The 20,548-nt window shown below is 54.5% G+C and overlaps 3 protein-coding genes across 4 annotated transcripts in view; 2 read left to right on the top strand and 1 right to left on the bottom strand.

Annotated features, from left to right (window-relative positions):
• Nucleotides 1-852: 852 nt before the first annotated feature.
• Nucleotides 853-7,012, top strand: LOC128268631 (ubiquitin-like modifier-activating enzyme 1). Of its 2 annotated transcripts, XM_053005769.1 has the most exons (7): nucleotides 853-1,168; nucleotides 1,247-1,976; nucleotides 3,336-4,391; nucleotides 4,643-4,894; nucleotides 4,983-5,291; nucleotides 5,366-5,763; nucleotides 5,842-7,012. In XM_053005769.1, exons 1-7 carry the CDS (start codon nucleotides 1,092-1,094, stop codon nucleotides 6,254-6,256), a joined length of 3,237 nt encoding a protein of 1,078 aa, XP_052861729.1. In that variant the 5' UTR covers nucleotides 853-1,091; the 3' UTR covers nucleotides 6,257-7,012. The 2 variants fall into 2 exon arrangements, with proteins under 2 accessions (XP_052861729.1, XP_052861728.1); XM_053005768.1 differs by having other exon boundaries at nucleotides 853-1,976.
• A 1,715-nt stretch (nucleotides 7,013-8,727) lies between these two features.
• On the top strand, nucleotides 8,728-11,689 carry LOC128277513 (uncharacterized). Its single transcript, XM_053015981.1, has 3 exons — nucleotides 8,728-8,877; nucleotides 10,072-10,390; nucleotides 10,461-11,689. Exons 2-3 carry the CDS (start codon nucleotides 10,262-10,264, stop codon nucleotides 11,664-11,666), a joined length of 1,335 nt encoding a protein of 444 aa, XP_052871941.1. The 5' UTR covers nucleotides 8,728-8,877; nucleotides 10,072-10,261; the 3' UTR covers nucleotides 11,667-11,689.
• A 456-nt stretch (nucleotides 11,690-12,145) lies between these two features.
• Nucleotides 12,146-20,548, bottom strand: part of LOC128277722 (matrix metalloproteinase-2) — a 165,783-nt gene continuing 157,380 nt past the window's right edge. The window contains exons 4-7 of the mRNA XM_053016227.1: nucleotides 13,762-14,051; nucleotides 12,869-13,687; nucleotides 12,632-12,791; nucleotides 12,146-12,574 (exon numbers count right to left, since the gene is read on the bottom strand). Of these exons, the coding sequence (XP_052872187.1) occupies nucleotides 12,172-12,574; nucleotides 12,632-12,791; nucleotides 12,869-13,687; nucleotides 13,762-14,051 (1,672 nt within the window). The 3' untranslated portion in view covers nucleotides 12,146-12,171. The remainder of the gene's footprint in view (nucleotides 12,575-12,631; nucleotides 12,792-12,868; nucleotides 13,688-13,761; nucleotides 14,052-20,548) is intronic.

The following is a 20,548-nucleotide window of genomic DNA, read 5'->3' as shown; positions in this document are numbered from 1 at the left end:
GAGCTTGAGATGTTTACTCGAAACGACGGAAGGCAGCAAGAGGCTCGCAGAGCCCTCGGTTCTCGGTCGTGATAGTGAATTTTGAAGATAACAATCGTACTTTCGAACGTCCTCTGAAAAGGTAACGTTTAGAACCTAGTGTGCCCTGTGGCAACAGACGATAAGTCGCACGAAGTATTGGAACCCGGCGCATAAACCGACTCATATGCTACCGGCACACGGAACCTCTTCATTCAAATCGCAGCAATCGCGAGCCAATCGGCGACGGCGGCCAATTTCAGGCCTTCTTTGTGAACTGACCCTGTGTGGTTTTTGCTGTCGAGTTTTTCCAGCTCATTATCGGAAGGAACAGTAATAGACTTTCGTGCACGGTAGCAAACTGGCCGAGGATTTTCCATTTTATTTCTTTTCGTTTTCTGCGAATCAGCAAATGCAGAATTTGCATTTGCAAGCAATTTCGGATCTAGGAATGGGAGCACAGAACAGTGCGGTTCGGTGTGTGTGTGTGGCTGCAATTTGTAGTATACAGATTTGTTGGTGTCACCACCACCGCCAGGATGTGACACAGACACAAGCGCAACATTCTTGTTCGGTACAACTCTTGCCAGCGAGAGGAGGTGTTGGTTTGGCATCGTAGCGCTGGCTGTCGCGAATATTCCGATCTTTGGCAACCATCGGATCGCACACGGCGACGGCGGTTGTTCGAGCAGCGTAAATTAACGTGAGTCGTGTTATTTTGGCTTTATTTCGCAGCACCAGAAGCCGGGGAATCGAGCAGAGAGTGAGTGTGTGGAATAGTCGAACGAGGCGAGATCAGTTTCCGTGGTAACGTTGCTCGCGTCGTCGGTAGTGTGTGTGGCGAGCTGTGGTGTGCTGCGGAGTGTGTGCATCGTCGCCGCCTACCAGGAAGGGCGCGCTCTGGCGAGCAGAAGGGCCCCAAAAGCAGGAGCAGGAGCAAATCCACAGACGCCGAACGCCGCCGCCGCCGTCCGCCGCCAGCAGCAGCTGCAGCAGCAGCAGTGTGAACGGGAGGAAAGGAAAAAGAATCATCGCCGTCTCCGTCTTCGTCACGGACGCACCGGTTTGGCTTAATGTCTAGTGGTGAATTTCGTGACAGTTTCGTCGATCCCCCAGCCGCCAAAAAGCGGAAGCTGCCATCACCGACGCCGTCGTTGACTCAGCCGCCCGAGCAGCCGGAGCAGCCGCCGCTGCAGCAGCCGCCGCTTTCGTCATCGCCCTCGAGGAGTGAGTGCTCTGCACCATCATCGGCCGCAGCCGCTGCAGTAGTAGTAATGGCGACGTCCAATAACAATGGCTCAGCTCCCGTGCCGTGCGAGAACAATTCGAGCGGGGCCCAGGAAATCGACGAGGGCCTGTACTCGCGCCAGCTGTACGTCCTCGGGCACGATGCGATGCGTCGGATGGCCCGCTCCGACGTGCTAATTTCGGGCCTCGGCGGGCTCGGAGTGGAAGTGGCCAAGAACGTGATTCTCGGTGGAGTGAAGTCTGTCACCCTGCATGACACGGCGCTTTGCACCGTCGCGGATCTGTCGTCGCAGTTCTACCTGACCGCGGACGATGTGGCGAACGGGCGCAACCGGGCCGAGGCCAGCTGCCAGCAGCTGTCCGACCTCAACCACTACGTCCCGACCGTGGCCTACACGGGCGAGCTGACGGAGGAGTTTCTGCGGAAGTTCCGGGCCGTGGTGCTAACGCTGACTCCGCCCGCCGAGCAGCGCCGGATTGCGGAGATTGCCCATCGGCACAACATTGCGCTCATCACGGCCGACACGCGCGGCCTGTTTGCCCAGGTGTTCTGTGACTTTGGCACCGACTTTACCGTCTACGACCAGAACGGGGCCACCCCGGGGACGGCCATGGTGGCCAGTGTCACGAACGACCTCGAGAGCATCGTAACGTGCGTGGACGAAACCCGCCACGGGTTCGAGGATGGCGATTATGTTACCTTCACCGAGGTAAGTGTGCCCCGAGGGGGTAATGTGCCGGGGGACAGTGTATCGGGGGCATCGTGCGTTGTGTGTCGAATGTGTCGAATTTGTCGTGAAAATGTCGTTTTGGCCAGCGGAAAACAAGCGAAGCTAACGCAACCTTCGTACGCGCACGCATTCAGTGAGAAGGTGGTCGCAGAAGGCCGTGCATGCGTTTCTATGTGTACGTGCGTGCGTGCGTGCGTGTGTGTTGCTGGTGAAATTTTGTCGAGCCGCCCTCCAAACCGAGGCGAACTCCTCGCCGCGTTTTCGAGTGCGTGCGTGCGTGCGTGCGTTTGTGTGTACGCGGCGACGGGCGGGGAGTGTTTGTGCTCATGCTGCTTTCGTCATGACGATTAAAGTTATTTCAGTATCGATCAAAGGATGTGTCATGAGTCATAACGTTCGCCTTTTCCATGTACCACTGAGACAGTAGCCCAAGTGGAGCGATTTCGCTGTGCGCTGTGGCCTGAGAATGCCATACTTTCACAGTCTGTCCGACTTCGATTTAATGCATTCTAAAATTATGAACCCGACAAGCGAAAGACCCCAAATTCATCGCCACCGCTGGTGGCCACTGTGCGGTGGTGAAACTTTTACTTTCTTCCAACACACGCCAATGATTGGGTGTAACTTTGGTGTGCATTTTTTTGCTGGCTTTTGCTTCACGAATCCCATTTTCTCTTTGTTTTCATTGTTCGCTTCATTCGCTCGCGGGCTTCGTTTCGCGTGTATCGCGTTTTCCGCGTTTACATCACACCACCAGTCGAACGAGCGAGCAGAGTGTGTAGTGTGTATATATTTGCTTCACGAGACGAACTTCCGTGAAAAGCGCTGAACTCTCGCGATGCGGAGGTGCGACACGACGTCGTTGCTGTGGTGATTCACCCAGTGTACACCTCGCACTTGAGATCCGCACATTGCATTGCCTGCTTTGTGTCAAAAGTGGCTTTGCCGTTACGGCCGTCTGATGATGTTGCGAACAAAGCACCCTATCGGAGAACCGCCTCTCCAAAATCATACCAGCCATTGAGACCATAATCTGGTCTCAGGTTGCAAAGGATTCTAATCTAGTAGGCCTGGTGGTGGGGGCAAATCAAGCTTTTTTTAACCTTCAGTGTTATGCACAATGAAATGTGTCTTTACTCGCGTTTTAATCTCTAAACGTTTGACCTTTTCGCTGTGAACTGTTACGCATGGTACTGACTGGTAAATGGCTTAATTCAATTAGCATAAATCGATGCCAACACGATGTGAGTGTGAAGGGTTGTTGAATGATGATGAGTTTTAGATAATTTAGAATTGGTTCAAAGCGATCTAAAATGGTTTGATTGCATTTCCCCCTAGGTCGAAGGCATGACCGAGCTGAATGGCTGCGCACCGATGAAGATCAAGGTGCTCGGACCGTACACGTTCAGCATCGGCGACACGACGAAACTGAGCCCGTACGTGCGGGGCGGAATCGTGACGCAGGTGAAGATGTCGAAGCAGATGACGTTCAAGCCACTGGCGGAGGCCGAGAATGCGCCCGAATTCATTCTGTCCGATTTCGCCAAATGGGATCACCCGGCCAACACGCAGATCGCCTTCACCGTGCTCGGTCGCTACCAGGAGCGCCACGGCGGTCGGTTGCCGCGCCCCTGGAACGTGGCCGACGCAGCCGAGTTTGTCGAGCTGTGCAAAGAGCGCGCAAAGGAGCTTTCGCTGGAGGACCTAAACGAGCCGATGCTGACCACGTTCGCGAAGGTGTGCTCGGGTGACCTGTGCCCGATGAACGGTGCCATCGGTGGCATCACGGCGCAGGAGGTGATGAAGGCGTGCACCGGCAAGTTTACGCCCATCTACCAGTACTTCTGCCTGGACGCCGTCGAGTGCCTGCCGGAGGGCGCTGCGCTGACCGAGGAAGAGTGTGCCCCCGTCGGTTCCCGGTACGACGGCCAAATTGCGGTGTTTGGGCGCAAGTTCCAGGAGGTGTTGGGTGGCCTCAAGTACTTCATCGTCGGAGCCGGTGCTATCGGGTGCGAGCTGCTGAAGAACTTTGCCATGATCGGGGTGGCATCGCGCGGTGACGGTGAAATCTTCGTCACCGATATGGATCTGATCGAGAAGAGCAACCTCAACCGGCAGTTCCTGTTCCGGCCGCACGACGTGCAGCAGCCCAAGTCGAGGGTGGCCGCGCAGGTCGTGAAGCGCATGAACGCGGATATCAAGGTGACGGCACACGAGAACCGGGTCGGACCGGAGACGGAGCGATTCTACGACGACACGTTCTTTAACCGGCTCGACGGCGTTGCGAATGCGCTAGACAATATCGACGCCCGTATCTACATGGATCGGCGGTGCGTCTACTACCGCATACCGCTGCTGGAATCTGGCACACTCGGAACCCTGGGCAACACTCAGGTAAGACGGAGTCCATCTCCCCCCCAAAGAAAACCTGTTCTCCATGAGACACTGAACGTCGCTTTGTTAGTCGTCTTGATAAGTAACAGGCAGAGAATGCGAACCCATCAGGGTTCGCCCACCAATCAATGACTATCCTTCCGTTCCGTTGTGGAAGTGTCGTAGTATTATTTGTTGGTACAGAGGCTCCACACGGAGCAGCGAGGTGTGTGCAGTGGAATAACATAACCCGCCCTCCACCCTTCCCGCAGGTTGTTGTTCCGTTCCTGACCGAATCGTACAGCTCGTCGCAGGATCCGCCGGAGAAATCGATCCCGATCTGCACGCTGAAGAACTTCCCGAACGCCATCGAACACACGCTACAGTGGGCCCGGGACACGTTCGAAGGAATCTTCAAGCAGGCCGCCGAAAACGCCGCCCAGTACATTACCGATCCGACCTTCATCGAGCGCACACTGAAACTGCCCGGGGTCCAACCGCTAGAAGCGCTCGAATCGGTCAAGGTTAGTTGACCTGCGATGACGGTAGCTGGCGTTCTATGTGTGGCAGCGTGTTCTTAAAATGTCCCCCCTCTCGCTCCCCGTCCAACAGAAAGCGTTGATCGACGAGAGGCCGAAAAGCATTGAAGACTGCGTCAAATGGGCCCGGGTGCACTTCGAGGAGCAGTACTCGAACCAGATCCGTCAGCTGCTGTTCAACTTCCCGCCCGAACAAACCAGCTCGACTGGCCAACCGTTCTGGTCGGGCCCGAAGCGACTGCCACAGGCGATCGACTTCGATCCGGACAATGCGATGCACCTCGACTACGTGCACGCCACCGCCAACCTGAAGGCGCAAGTGTACGGCGTTCCGCAGCAGCGCAACCGGGACATGATTCGAAAGATTGTGATGATGGTGGAGGTGAGTGCGATCGTGGGCGCAAGCGTTAGAGTTTGGGATTTACCGTTGTTTCTTTCCCTCTCTCTCTGTGATAGGTACCGAAGTTTGTGCCACGTTCTGGGGTCAAGATTGCGGTCACGGATGCGGCCCTGCAAGCGGAAGAGAACGGCGGTGGTGGTGGTGGCGGTGGCCTCGGCATGGGTGGCGAGGATATGGATCCGGATCGGGTTAGCCGTTTGCAGCACGAGCTGGCCTCGCTGGGGCGACCCGATTTCACGATCACACCGCTCGAGTTCGAGAAGGACGATGACAACAACCTGCATATGGACTTTATCGTGGCCGCCTCGAATCTGCGCGCTGCCAACTACAAAATTCCACCGGCCGATCGGCACAAGTCGAAGCTGATCGCGGGCAAAATTATGCCGGCGATCGCTACCACCACCTCGCTCGTTGCAGGCTGTGCTTCGCTGGAGCTGTACAAGCTGGCTCAAGGGTAAGAGATAAAGAGGAGGAAGCGTTAGAATGGTTACGGATGGTGGTGACCGGTGATCGTGTGATGTCCCCGTTTCAGCTTCAACACGATGGAACGCTTCAAGAACGGGTTCCTCAACCTGGCGCTGCCTTTCTTTACCTTCTCCGAGCCGATCCAAGCGAAGAAGTCGACCTACTACGGCAAAGAGTGGACCCTGTGGGACCGGTTCGAGGTGAAGGGCGAGCTGACGCTGCAGGAGTTCCTCGATTACTTCGAGCGGGAGCACAAGCTCAAGATCACGATGCTGTCTCAGGGCGTCTGCATGCTGTACGCGTTCTTCATGACGAAGCAGAAGCAGCAGGAGCGCCTAAACCTGCCCATGTCCGAAGTCGTCCGGAAGGTGTCGAAGAAGAGTATCGAACCGCACGTCCGTGCGCTCGTGTTCGAGATCTGCTGCAACGATGACGCCGGCGAGGACGTCGAGGTGCCGTACGTGCGCTACGTGCTGCCCTAAACAGTGCTTCAGGAGCGTGTATGTGTGCATGGAGGGAAAACTGTGTGGACACATGCGCTGCGTACAAAGGGGGTCGTTTAAGAAACACATAGCAGGGGACCACAACGGCGGTTCCCCGGTGGATCGGTTACAGGGCAGGGTTTCATAATGAGCTGAGTAGGCAGCAGTAGGCGACGGCGACGCTCTCGTAGTGGCTTGCTGCGATTGACGAAATTGATTGCGAATTTAAATAACGGCAGACCGAGTAGGCCGAGCGATCCGCGGTTATGTTTGAGTTACTTTCCCGGGCCAACGCAGCACGACCGCGGGGACGTAGCCGTGGCTTACGAGGAGCAATCTTGGGTCTTGGGACCGGAAAGCGCGGGGATTTGGAAAAATCGGTTCGATTGTGTAACTGTGCGTCGTATGTGTTTCGAACAATGTGTCTGTGTGTGTGTCTCGCTTAGTATTTATTCGATTATATTGATATTTCTACTTCTCTTGCTGATAATGAGATAGAGATGAGCCCCCGCGCCCCCGCGAAGAAGAAACATTTAGGAGAATAAAAACAATCTATACACCAACAACGGGCGCACCAACCAATAATGGACACCCCGGACACCCCGATGCCGATGATGATGATACCCGACGGATTAACGAATACCGAAAAAGCGAAGCTTTTCATTATTATTACACTATTCTTTTCGTTTCTGTTTTTTTAGCTATTTTACGCGATTATGGTTAGAAATTTGACTACAATAAACGAAATCTAGCGACTAGAGAGAGGGAGTCGGAGGAGAATTTAGTCAATAACCTGTAGTGTGTAGCCACCGCGCACCACGCCACGGAGAACCGGTAACAGAGAGAGTGTGTTTTGGGGTGACGCAATGGCGGTATAGCGGACACAGAGTGTCGTCCGTACCGTGTGCGCCTAGGTGTTGTGTTTGTAGAGAGCTAGGTTTAGAAGGCACCCCGGATTTCCCGATAGCTTCCTTGACGCGCACTGGTCCGCCCCCTGCCGTTTGCCGGAAGCCACGGAGTTTGTGCAAATAAATCACCTTTTATGATGCTTTTTTCATTTGCCTCTTCGGTCGCTGTTTGAGATGCGCTCCGGGGCTCCTCGGGGCCGTGCAATTATCTCTCCACTGAGCAGCAGCAGCAGACGGGGTGTCGGTAGAAACACAAGAGTTATGCATATTTCCGAAAGACTTGTCCGTTTGCGTCTTAGATTCTCCCCACACTGACTCTCCCCATTCGCCCCACGAAAACGAAAAGAAGCGGCCGGCACGACACGAAGCATGAATCGCATTAAAACAATAGCTAAGCTAAGATTCTATGATAATATATCCAATGTGCATGACGGACGATGAGAATGAGTGAAATAAATTCAATATATTTTAATTGAAAGCATAAAACCCGTGCCTACATTTTGTATGTTCACCGTCCGTTATCCGAATCGGCAATCGCGCCTACGAGTATCAACGAGCGCCGTCGTCGTCCGAGAATGGCGTCGGGAAACGACGCCGAACTCGACCGACGGCAATTTTTGTGTTCAATCGCCAAAACTGGCCATTTCTACCAGGGTACAAGGTCGCTGGTAGAGGTAGTATTCCAGCGAAACCGAAGCGGCATACGATCGTGCCGAGCGCTGTCGATCGGAGCGAGCGCGATGAGATGCTACCTCCATCAGCGATCTCGTGCCCTGGTAGAAATGGCTAGTTTTGGCGATTGAACACAAAATTTGCCGTCGGTCGAGTTTGGCCGCAACGATTCTCGTTCTCGAACGGCATTTTTGACATTTTGGACATTTTAAAGTGCATTTTGGAGTGCATTTTGAAGTGCATTTTGAACATCGGTTTCGGAACGATTGCGACCCGACAATAAAACAACGAGATTGTTTATGTTTCCCATTAAAATGTATTCAATTAATTTCACTTTCTTTCGCATCGGATCTCGGAGCATCATAACAGCCGAGACCCCACAAGCCGCCCGCAGTTGAATTTCCGAAAAAAAAAGTTAACCAGCGCGCGGCCATTTTTCGTACTCGCTCCCTTTATCTTTATTGGGCGCAATTTGCAGTGCGTACATTTAACGGAGCCCAAACCTTGCCCCGTTTCGACAGTTTGGACAGATTTTCGTTCGCACCACTCGCCCCCGCCACCCAAGTAATCCACATTCTGGGGTGAGTGTTTTAAAGTGTGTTTATTTATGCGCTTTGCCTAGTAACTACTTTGTAAGATCCCTGGGACTGAGTGTGTGCGTGTGCGATCGACGTCGCGCGAGTCGATCGTGGAACCCGATCCGGGAACCAAGTCTCCAGTCGGAATCGGCAGCGCGATTGTTGCACTGACTAATCGCGGGTGTTAATATGGTGGCCGTCGGAGGCTCCTCCGCCTAGATGCCCATCAATCTGTGTTCTTTCGCCATCATTACAACGAACAACGCGTGTAGTAAAACCTGGTAGTGTCTGGCGAGCGAGTTAGTGATCTGTTTTCCGATGATCGATGATGACACTGCGCCTTGTGTAATCATCACTTGTTGGAGCCGTGTAATGTGCGCCAGGGTCCGCCTGGTCACAAAACTATCACTTCCGCTGACGAATTGCGTGATATCGGAGATTTGAGCTTGATAACGTGCGGCGAGTGCGTATCGTGAGTTCAAAAAGTTATCTAGCTATGTGCGTTCGCTAGGCCAAGCTTGGTCCAGGGCATTTCTTTATGCGGCAACAATGTTGCACCGTGACGCGTTATTTAAATAAACATCACCCGGCCGCCGCGGTGAAGCCATTTGTGCCGATCGATGCACAAATCTCCGAGTGCTGTGATGTTTGCTAAGCGACAGCAACAAAGATTAACTGTGTTAGGGCTCATCTGGCTCGGGTTGGGAGCGAACGAAGGAACGTGCCGTTCCGGGCCGATATCTGCCTTCAATCCGCTGCGCCGTGGCCTTCAGTGTGACTCAGAGCATCGCCCGAACATGTGTATTAGTCAACAAGTTCGAACTGTGGCGGTTTCTATTCCGAGTACCCGCTCCAGCAGAATGAAACCGGGGATAATATGTCCCCGGTTCCGCGCTTGGAAAATGATAAAACAAAAAAAGACCGCTGATAACGGGGCGGGGGGCAACCCAAAACACCGCGAAGCGGGAAGGGAAATCGCACGGTTCGGTTATCTTTTATCGCGATCGCGATGTGTCTAACCCCGGACACGACGGCTTCCGCGGCCGCGGCTTGGAGAGGGCTTCAACAAGCTGCCAATCGCGATTGTCACCGTTGGGCAATATCTTGTGCCGCATGGATAACGGAATTCGGCCGACGGCGGAGCGCACCGAACCAGGAAGAAACAGGTGCGAAGTTATCATTCTGCAAACCATTGCGCATGATAACCTCGGAACGTCGGTTTTCGGGGGTTCACAACCCTCTGACCGCCGCTCAGTCGGTCGCTAGCGTTCAACCACGGCACATATCCCGCGATCCTTGTTGGCTTCGTAGTGTAATCTAAAATTTAAAAAACACTTTGCACATTGTTTGTCCCTTATCGGTCCGTCAAACAGCTGAATTTCCTAACGGGTACGAGAAAACAATCTCCTCTAAACACGACACGCCGATAAGCGTCCCGCCTTTTGCTTGTGGCTTAGGACGAACGGTCCCACATCATTACCTGGCATCGCATGGGTCCGTTCCCTGATTCAAAGGGCACTCCCGGTCCGGGTAATGGCCAAACAACTCGCCCAGTCTTTGACAAGCGAGCGGAAGTAAACGAGATAAACATATGCAAGTGTGTGCTGTGCCAAATGCGTCATATTTTTAAATCGCCATTTTATTCATATCGAAGTAGGCAGTGAACAACTCCACATCGCATCGCCTGCTGCTGCGTGCGCTCCTCCTTGCTGCGATGTGCGGGAACGTGTAATTGTCAAAATCAACTGGCGCCTTCACAGTGAACAAGTCAGACTCGGTCGTCCTAAAAGGAAACTTCCTCCGTGCAAAACTCCGTGTGGTACAGTGGCCAGGCACGATCCGATAAGATGGATATGGACCGGCTTAAGTGTAAACGCTGTGGAAAGTATCCCGAAGGTGACGTCCTGGAGTGTGCGACGAAGGCACACATTGTTTGCGTTTCGTGTACGGGGCCCTCAAAATCGCCGCTCTGCGTGGTAAGTGGCGAAGACACAGCCTACCAACGAGGGTTGCTAACACCCGCAGCCTGCTTTATCCCGTCCGCAGTGTGGTGCGAAGCTGAACGCTCAGCGCCGGATGAACCCAATCGAGCAGTTGCTGCAGCAATCCAAAAGTGCCTGCCGGTACGAGGACCACGGATGTACCTGGAAGTTTACGGCGTCGGAAATGGAGGCACACGCCGGGGAGTGCAAGTTCCGGCCGTACCGGTGCATCGCGTCCACCCTGAATGTGCTCCAGTGTGAGTGGATTGGGCTGCAGCACCAGATCGAACAGCACCTGGTCGAGGGGCACAAGGAGCTGGGGCCAGTCTTCCGCTTCCGCCAGTCCACGTCGCTGGTGTTCCGGGAGACGATGTCGCTGGGCGGCGTGAAGCTGGTCGACGCGTTCAGTAAAAACTTTTTGTTTCACTTCTTTTCCGACGTTGAGAATGCCACTCTCAGCTTCATCATGATCTACTTTGGGCGCCGCGAGGAAGCGGATCAGTACTGCTTCGAGCTCGAGCTACGCTCCGTGCCGACCGTGACCCCCGCGGACGACGAAGGCACGGCGGAGGATGGGTCGCCCGCAGCGGACGGGCTCGTGCGGAGCGTTAAATTTGTGGAGCGCTGCTACTCAGACGCCGAGAATTTGGCCGAATTGATCGACGACGAGCGATGTGTGGCCCTTTCGCATCGCCAGGTGCGCAACTATCTGCACCGGGGCAAACTGTACTTTAACTTCTGGGTCCGCCGGGTAGATTCGGTGCGGGGCGATCGTACCGTGTCGGAGTCGTCCGATTCATCGCAGGCAGTGCCGGCAACGAAAGGCAAACCGCGGCCTCCGCCACTGAAGTTTGCCAATAAGGGTAAAGTGGCCGCCAATACCAAGCGATCCGGGGGTGGCGCTGCTCCTGCTGCTCCTTCTGGAAGCTCCTCCTCGTCGTCCGGCTCAACGGCCAGTGTGAAGGCGGGTGATACGGGCGGCTCATCGGCCGTGCCGAGTTCGAACGTGTCCCGTTCACCATCGTCCGCCTCGACGATTACGGTCTGTTCGGAGCACCACTCGGCGGCGGCGACGGCGGGACAAACCGTGACGGGTGTCAGTGCCAACTCGTCCTCGTCGATCAATCGGGTGATCGTCACGGGGCACTACTCGCCGTTCGAGCGCCCCGAACACAGCCCGCTGACGACGCCCTCCATCAACAAGCACGATGTGGTAAGTGGCGGGCAACGTGGCCGCGGCCGTGGTGTCCGTGGCTGCTGGATACCCTAAAGATCGCCCGCTTGTCGTCTTCGTCCCGTGTTCCGTGTTTCCGCTTTGTGCCGTCGCTGCTTTCCGTGTCCGAATCTCCTGTTCCGATCCGTGTTCCTGTTCAATATCCGGTCCCATCCCCTTATCTAGCCTCCGACCTGGGCCGTTTCGCATACGCACACGACGCACCGCACCACGCAGCAGCGTACCGAGTACCTGCGGATGTACAGCCAGGATGCCGTGCAGCAGCAGCAACAGCAGAGCCGGAAGCGCGTGCCTTGGGCGGACTGCACACACACGGGCAGCGTCTGCAAGGAGTACACGGCCCCGTACAAGGCGAACGACGACCGGGGCTACCTGATGAAGCACCCGACCAGCTGCCTCGCGAAGCCCCAGCAACGACGGTGACCCCCGCTGGTCATTGGTCATCGTAACGCAAGAAATAAAAAACTGAGTCACAGAGTTTCACTAAATTAAAGTTCCTGCTCCGTCTTCCGGAATCAAGGAATACATTATTGCACGGGGGCTACGGGGTGGCCACTAGCGCCAGCACCGCTAGGAGTAGCACCGAAAGCAGCGTCCGTTGGGCGTCGCCGTGCCTTCGGTGCAGCGTGGCCGACGCCGGGCTCGTACCGATCGGTTCGTTCTGCGGTGAATCACCATCCGCAGCGCCGCCGTCCTCGCCGCCGCCAAGATCGTTCTGGACCTGGCGCTCGTTCTGGCACTTCATCCACCGCGTGGCCGACGGTTTCTGGTCGTGCGCCACGCTCATCCGCATATCGTTAAACCGCCAGTAGCCGAGTCCCTTGAAGAAGTACGTCTTGCCGTCGCGGTACTGGAGCGCCGCGTCTATCCCGTAACCGATTCCTTTCCAGATGGACATATCGCGCGGGTAGTCCAGCTCGACCTGGTTCGTGTCCTCATCGAACCTGCAAATCGAGAAATGTTAGCAAATGCCGTGTGCTTTTCGTTCGGTCGCCTCGTACCTCCAGTAGAGTCGGCCACTGTACAGGTAGGTCCGGTTGTTATGCGTCCACACGAGCGCAGAATCTATCCGCTCGATGCTCTCCGGCAGCCCGAGGTCGGTCAGCGGTCGCGGATAGCCCGGCTCCAGATACTGCGAGTTGAACACAAAGTATTCCCTTCCTACGGAGAGAGAGCGAAGAGTTACGACAGCTTTAAAACACGCGGCCCGCGGGTTCGGCCGTCCGTTGGAGGCTTACCGATGAAGAAGATAATTTTCTGGTACTTGTTCTCGTAGACGGTGTCGATGTGGTCGAAGCCGTCCGGCAAACCGAAGAACATCCGGTGGATCTCGATCGGTTTCGGGCGGTGCAGGTCGTTCTCGTTCATGCGCCACAGCCAGCGGTCCTTGAACACGAACAGCTCGTTCCGAATCATCGTGACCGCGTCGAAGCTCGTATTGCACGCGTTCGGATAGAGTGGCTTCACCCCTGGGCGATGCTGATACGGCCGGCGGGTGGTACTGGTGGTGCTCGTCGTAGGATGATGATGATGTGGCCGGTGATGCTGCCGGTGGCGGGTCGTCGTTGGCTCGCTGGTTGTGGTACTCACGGACGTCGTCGTTGTCGTGGTGTGATGTCGCTGAGGATGCCGATTGTTGTGCGTCGATGAGGTTGGCCGTGCCGGATGTGGGAAGTACTCGCGCGACCGGGGCGCTTCCGTGGTCGTCGTCTGGGGCATCTGGGGCCGCCCGGCACCACCGAAATCTTCCCACGGATGGCCCGCGACCTCCTTCCGCGGGTAGTGTGGCCGTGTGGTCGGTCGAGGTGGAGGCGCTGGCGTCGTCGTGGTGGTGGTCGTCGTCGTGCTCTGCGTCGGGCGTTCCGGGTTCTTGCCGTAAATCTTCTTCCGCGGACCGTAGATCGACTCGATGCCTAGTCGATCGTCCTCCGGGATCGTGTCCTTGCCACGGTACGAAATGTGGTGCCACGGGAACATGATGGCGTCCTGCTGCGACGAGTGCCCCAAGCCCAGCGAGTGCCCGAACTCGTGGACGGCCACATCAAACAGGCGGGTACCTACGGTGGAAGGGAGCGTGTCCTTATTAAGTACATGCGTTACACGGGCGCTCAAGCGGCGTTCTCGTACTTACCTTCCGCGTCGAGTGGTTCGTTGAGAAGCCAGGTTTCCTCCTCGTCGAAGTGAGCATCGCCACCGATGCCGGTGCCGGGGTAGAACGCGTGGGCCAGGATCTTGCCCGCCCCGTCGAAGCTGTACCCGTCGCCGTGGAACTTGCGCGCAAAAAGCACCTGAATGTCGGCCTCGCTACTGTACACCTCCCGGAAGTTGATGTTGGCGTGCTGGGACCAAAGGTCGAGCGCTTCGTGCAGAATGCGCCGCACTTGGCCCGCGTCCAGCTGGGCCATCGATTGATTGACCAAACTGGAAGTAGAAAAAAAACGGAACGGCACTTTAGAACAGCGCTGTTTGATGGTGAAGATAAATAAGAGAGAGTCTGGGTCGGTGGGTCCATGGTGGAAGTTTCCGGTCCATTGAAGACGGATGACTGATGGGCGCTGCGCGGGAATGCAAATTCACTTTGCCGTCATTAATGTGTCAGGGTGCAACGGAGCGCGCTCCGGTCCTCGGTCGTCGGTGCGCAGTCCGCAGGAAGTGCAATTCTCGCGTGATAGATGGTGTAGCGCACCGACCGAGGACGACGACGACGACGACGGATGGCGCTTGCACCGTGGTGATGAACTTAATTTTCTTTGACGTTAAACTTTCATCAACGTTTCTCATTTCCGTGCCCGTTAACCCGGTTTCGTTGGCGTCCGTTTTCTGTTGGCTCATCTCCCTCTCGGAGCCACTCGGATGGATTCGCGGTGACGGACAAACGGAACTCTACTTCGAAGTGACGAAGTACAGAACACAGTTTTCGACGGTTTGAAGGCAGAGATTGTAGAGATATTTTAGAGGTTTGTTCAGTTTCAAAGCACCTGGACATAATTTTTATTGTACTTCATTTTTTTGCTCCTTGCCAATCCTTTTCTGGCTCTCTAAAACCTTTTTCTTCAAATACTACTGTAGCTAAAAAATGGTGTCTAGACTATAAAAAGTATCAAGAAATCCACAAATCCGGTCAGAAACACTGAAAACCATGTTAGAAACGGTAAAAACTACTGTAACAACTTACAAAAAGTCAATAAAAATGATTGCTGAACTCTTTATTCTAAACTACGTAAAATGTGTTGCGTAAACCGAGAAAGAAATTGAAAACGGAACATTTGCAACGATTAGCGGAAAAAATTGTGACAATTTGTCGTGAAATACGTGGTTGTACCACGTTATATCGAACTTGTACCAGGGGAACATGTGAGTACTCGATCGGCATGGGTAGCGCCAATTTGAGCTTTTAGAACAACGTGGTGGAGCTTTTGAAGCTTTTCGGATCATTTAGTACAGCCCTTTGAAATTTAGTACTTTTCGAGATGTTCAAAAATGTTTTGTTATACGACTTGTTGAATTTACTCTCGCAATAATCATCTCTAATCTATTCACTCGAGAGCGTTACGTTTCCCGTTCGTTGCTGGTCACAGTAGTAAAGCTGTCGTCATTTGTCGGCTGAGTATTACGGACGAGGTATGGCTTAAAGCTCCACAAATTAGCAGGCGCTGCCCGCGGTGTAAGTGACGCCGAACCACCGACGTTTGGGGCCCGCCCTGAACCCGTCATTCCGACCCAATGGCAACAGATGATACATTTCACCTTTTTAATGGGGGCGCTTTTCTACAAATGGTCGCCAGGTGTCCCGCGGGGACTCCTGGACCTGAGTCCCCAAACTGAGCGAAAGAAAATCTGATGGCACACTCCCGGCACGTATTCCGGAGGGTTGTAATTGAAAATTAACAAAATTATTATGCTCATTTCGCTCGTTCGCTCTGGCGCTCGCGGTCACGTACACAGGCCGCGGCCGACCAGCCGGCGGTTTATGGTCCCATTTTCTTTTTGCTTTCCAGCCAACGACCCCGCCGCCGAAGTGCGGATGAGTGCCATTTAAGCGAGGACGCGCGCGTTGGCGGCAGGAAATGTTTTACGACGTTTGGCGAGTGTACCGTGCTGAGCCGGGCGGCCAGTGCCAATTCATTTTCTGTGTGGCCCCCATAGCGCAGCGCAGCGAATGCAATTGCAATTAATGTCCTCGAGCCTACTCGGCTCAGCGGGGAATCGGTGGTGGTGTCAGCGCCGTAGTCGAGTAGGCTGCGCGGACCAATCGCACACCGAGCGCGCTCTGACAGTCGACACTCAGTCAGTCAGTCAGCCATTCCGTTCGGGGAATGGAAAAATCGTTTCATTTCCGCTACAAATTGGATCGCTTCCGGTATTTCGCCCCGGGGCCTCGTCGTTTACTCCCGTTTGTGAACGGACGCGGGGCGGCGCACAAACTACACAGGTAAGAGAGGCAGCGTGCCGTCTGGACCGCCGGATGCAGAAATTGGATAACGTCGTAAAAGTTGATCAAATCTCGCTTTCTGGCCCAGCAGCGCTAACAGCAGCACCAGCGGCAGCAGAAAATGATGGCCCCCAGAGCTCCGGCAGCCGAGCCTGAAGAAAAGCTACTCGCCTGCGTCCCCGTAAGGGAGATCCGGTAAGCCCGGGGTCCGGGCAGAAAGGTTGCGTGGTCCTCACAGCACACAACCACACTACACTTTCATTAGCCCAACGCGGGTGTCCACAGTGGCGGTGAGTGAGCGAGACAGAGCGATCGTGTGTTGCCAAAAGGACACGACACGGGCGTCCGTTCCTGGCGCACACCGAGAGCCGGAGTTTTGCAGTATTTTAATTCAGTAAATTTTAATTACATTCATTTATGACATGATACACGTCGCCCTTGTTGGAGCACCCCCCGTCTGGGCTAGTGCTGCTCCCGTCGTCGCCATCATCATCACCCCGTCGGGACCATCGCTCCCTAGGTTCAGCGCGGAATCCAGGACGAACCTCCAGCTTTACATTTTGTCAACCGGAAGGTAGCTCTACACGCTAACGCTCGGCCGGCCAAATGGACACACACATACGTGTCGGCGTCGTGTTCACAAAAATGGCCACCACCCCCTGGCCCGGGTGTGAGTCTGTGTAGCCACTAGAAGGGAACGCCAAAGTTTGATCCCGGTGTCCCCGCCCGTCAACGCCATTTGCATGTTTATCGAAAACTGTACCCTCGGTGACTTGTCCGGAGGACGATAGTTTGGTGCCCGGCGGGTCGGGAGCCGAGGTCTGGCTATCAGCAGTAACACCTCTACCTCACACGGGCGCCCCCTCAACTTGTGCGAAGGCTGATCCGCGCGCTCTGATGGGTGCGAAGAGGCTTAAAACCCGTCAATGGGAGAAGTTTTCGGGACATTGTGTTGTCCCCGGGATGGCTGCTAATTTTGTGATAAACGATTATGAGATGAGGGGGTATGTCCTCGACGGTGGCGCGCACGGTGTTCGAAGGCGAGGTGCGATATTTAAGTGCTCCCCCTTTTTGGTACACAGTTTGACGGATAGAGGGCGGTGGTGTAAAGTTTGTGAATAATATGTTTTACCCAAAACAAAGCAGGCCTCGGGGCCGCCCGGGGGATAATTGAATTGAAAGCGAACCACGAAAAATCCCTGCGACCCGACTCGGCGCCCTTTGCCTAGTGTGTCCCTGTGCGGTTATAAGCGCCAAACGGTGCACTTTAAACCGGTGGGCCTTTGGTTCGATTTGTATGCATTTCCAGTACAATGTGGTCTACCAAAACCACCCATAGGTTTAGAATTTCGGGCGCCACGTTGCGCGAGTCCGATAGGAACCCCTACTGGTGGCGGAGGGTACGATCCTCCGGCCCGTCCGGATTATGTGTACCGAGTACGGCCCCGCCCGGTGGGGTCGCACGGGCGTTGAACGGAAAACAGTGATAACATTTTCAGCGTTTTCCCAGCACCGGGGTGCCGCTCGAATGGGCGGCCATTTGTGCGGGGTAACATCCCAAATGTTTGAAATGGCCAGCCGACAGATGGTGAGGCTGCGTTTCGACGCGTTTTCACAGGGCTCGCGAATCCTGGGTGCTCGTGCGCGAACAAAAGCCCGCGCCGCGCTGATCTCTGGAGTCCCGACGGGGCCGACACAGGTGAATGGGCGCGATGCAACTTTCTCTTGCGTGTGCATTTTTTTACGCCCACCCCCGGTAGCCCTCGGCACTCGGTGGCACCTTTGCTGACCCTGACTGGGGCCTATCATCATCGTTCGGTGCACCGAGCAGGACTTTTCCATACTGAGTGTGGTGGTGCTTGACTTCTACGTGCCCTAGCTCTCCGAAACCCGAGCCGAGGATTGTGTGTGTAAGCTCAGGTGACCCGCGGAACGTGTGTTTGGAAAGAAGAATTCAACGACTCAAGGGTCTGTTAATTTCCATGCCTTTAATCTTCATTTAATGGAACAATAAAATTAGAAGTAAGTCACTCACGGGACATGCCAGCCCATAATTGACGTCCTTTAGACCCCCAATGGGCGAGGTGAATCCTAACAGTATTTCCATAATCCCATTCGCCCATTTATGTGGGAATGTATGAACCACCCAAAAGGGCGCACGACGGTGGATCATAAACCGTGGCGCGTAAAGAGTGTGCACTTTTATTCTACTACTTTCGGTTAAACACACACATAGCATCCGGCCACCATCCTGAGTGAGACCGTTCCAGCCGACCGTTGAATTTGAATTTATTGAGTTTACTGCAAAATTATACGAATTATGCATGCACAATGGCAATAAAAGTCGTCGCCGAGCTCTTGTTGTCGCCGGAGTCGTCGTCGTCCTGGTTGTTGCCGTAGGCCATTTTTTGCCCCCCTTACGGCCAGCCAGCACGAAGGATGCACTACTCTTCTTCACACGGACGAGCACGAGCAAGCGGACAAGGAGCGGATGTCTTTAAGAGGCGATGGATGGGATGGAACGCGGGGGGTACTTTTGTTCCGCCACCAGAAGGGAGTCTGCCAGACACAAATAAAACTCGGTCTCGTCCCTCGTCGTTTGCGTCGGGTGCCGGCCGGGTTTGGCCGCCCGTTTCGTCCTTTAAAAATCGATCTATGGCTTGTTGTGCCGCCTTATAAGGCAGCCCCCCTTCCGGGGGCGGCCCCCGAGGCCGATCGATCGAGTCGAGAAAAACAAACAAGACACATTTGTTGGCAATTTGTTAAATATATATTTTCTCCTCATCGTCGTCGTCGTCGTCGTCTGCCGGCCGGAGTGTCGGCTTTTTTGCGCGCTCCCTTACCTAAAAAGTACCAAAGGACATTCCGGGTCCCACACTCGACACTCGACGGCTCGACCCTTCAGGGAGGGGCGGCCACTTTCTTATCGTTTCGGGCGAATCTCGATCCTCGAGGCCGTATCTCCGGGGGTCGCCGTCATTTGGCGTCGTTCGCTTATTGGCACCAGAAAAACACAAAACAAACCTAGAGAGCTCCCTAATGGCGCTCCACGCGGGCTGTTATTATTGACTGGGAGTGACCGCGTCGTGATGGGACAAACGGAACTACACAAGTTTCTTGGCACCACTGCGCCCCGTCGGTTTTGGGGTTTCTTTGTCTGTCTGGGAGATGGCCATGATGGCCGTCATGGTGCGTCGCCCAATGATGGCAATAATAATCGGATAAATGTCGGCGATGCCCCGTGTGCCGGCCAAGCCGGTGCACTTAAGACCCTTTTGCGGTCTGTTTTCAGTCACAACACAGCCCGGTTTTCATCTCGCTCCTTTCTTGGATTTCATCAATTCTTGAACTGGTCGGTAGATTTGGAACACTAGAGTTCTATCTCCGGGAACACTAGAGTTCTATCCCGGTTCTATCACCGGGTCTCGAAAGGATGGATCGATTTTACGGACGCGCTCCCCATCGATCCATTTGCTAGAAACAAACCATTGACGTTTGGGGTTAACCAAAAAGTTCCCAAGCCTGCTTGGATCGCCCAGTGGTGGTGGAGTCCTCCCAGAGCAAAGGCATCCAAGAGTCCTTTGGAAAAAGTTACCGCTTCAGAAGCCTATCATTTGACAGTTGACAATCAGAACCAACCGCATATTTTTGGTCCAGAAACAATGGGAACTACTACCCGAAAACCTTAAAACTCGTGAACAAAGCGACCATCCTTCGGGCTAGTGGCCCCCGGACAGGTGTGGCCGCAAAGTGCATTTCCCAAAAACCGACCCAATCGCCTTCCAATCGACGAAAGCGATTGGCAAAGCGGGATCAGATCGGACCGATCGGAAAATTAAAGAACGCCAAAGAAATAGATTGCGTTTCGGTTTGTTTTTTTCGAACGCCTGGCCAACATCCGGCACCTTCTCTCTCCCTCTCGTAGATGGTGATTGGCGCCCGCGGTTTTGTCGAATCGACCACCACAGCAAACCACCGGTCAGTTTTGGGAAATGAGAGGAGCAGCTCCAGCCCGCAGCTTCTCAGCAGAAAAGTGGTCCCCAGGTGGAAATGGTCGCGAGTTGGTTGCCGGCGATGTAATGGTGTAAGATTATTGGTCATTATCAAAGTGCTTGCCGCCGCCTTGCCGCTGCACACACCCTCGAGATTGGCACGTTTTTGCCAAGGTGCACCACCACCACCAGGTGCTGATGCAATTTCCCATTTTCCGCCGTGTTTTTTTTTGTTAGCCAACCGATTCGATTTGTTGGTCAGTCACACATGGGAAGCGAATTCTACGGAACCTCCGTTTCTCGATTTGGACCCCCAAAAAAAAAAGGCGGATGGCGGAAGATATCCCATCAGATACACGGAGTGGAGATTCGCGTAGTCCGTCCGTACGGACGTTTGATTGGATCCACCAACGGTGACGACGTTCGATATTCTGTGCCCCAAACCCCGCCGAAAGGATTACGTTCGACGTGCCCGACGATTTCCCAACGACGTC

This window comes from Anopheles cruzii, chromosome 2 (assembly GCF_943734635.1).
Source record: "Anopheles cruzii chromosome 2, idAnoCruzAS_RS32_06, whole genome shotgun sequence".
Classification (NCBI taxonomy): domain Eukaryota; kingdom Metazoa; phylum Arthropoda; class Insecta; order Diptera; family Culicidae; genus Anopheles; species Anopheles cruzii.
This window is presented reverse-complemented; position numbering and strand designations above follow the sequence as displayed.

Bases quoted from the DNA above. Each gene is read 5' to 3' on its own strand.
- LOC128268631 (XM_053005768.1), top strand. From the start codon at position 1,092: ATGTCTAGTGGTGAATTTCGTGACAGTTTCGTCGATCCCCCAGCCGCC. The intron at 4,895-4,982 runs GTTAGTTGACCT...CCCGTCCAACAG, and splicing joins AAGCGCTCGAATCGGTCAAG to AAAGCGTTGATCGACGAGAG. The intron at 5,764-5,841 runs GTAAGAGATAAA...TCCCCGTTTCAG, and splicing joins CTGTACAAGCTGGCTCAAGG to CTTCAACACGATGGAACGCT.
- LOC128277513 (XM_053015981.1), top strand. From the start codon at position 10,262: ATGGATATGGACCGGCTTAAGTGTAAACGCTGTGGAAAGTATCCCGAA. The intron at 10,391-10,460 runs GTAAGTGGCGAA...TCCCGTCCGCAG, and splicing joins CAAAATCGCCGCTCTGCGTG to TGTGGTGCGAAGCTGAACGC.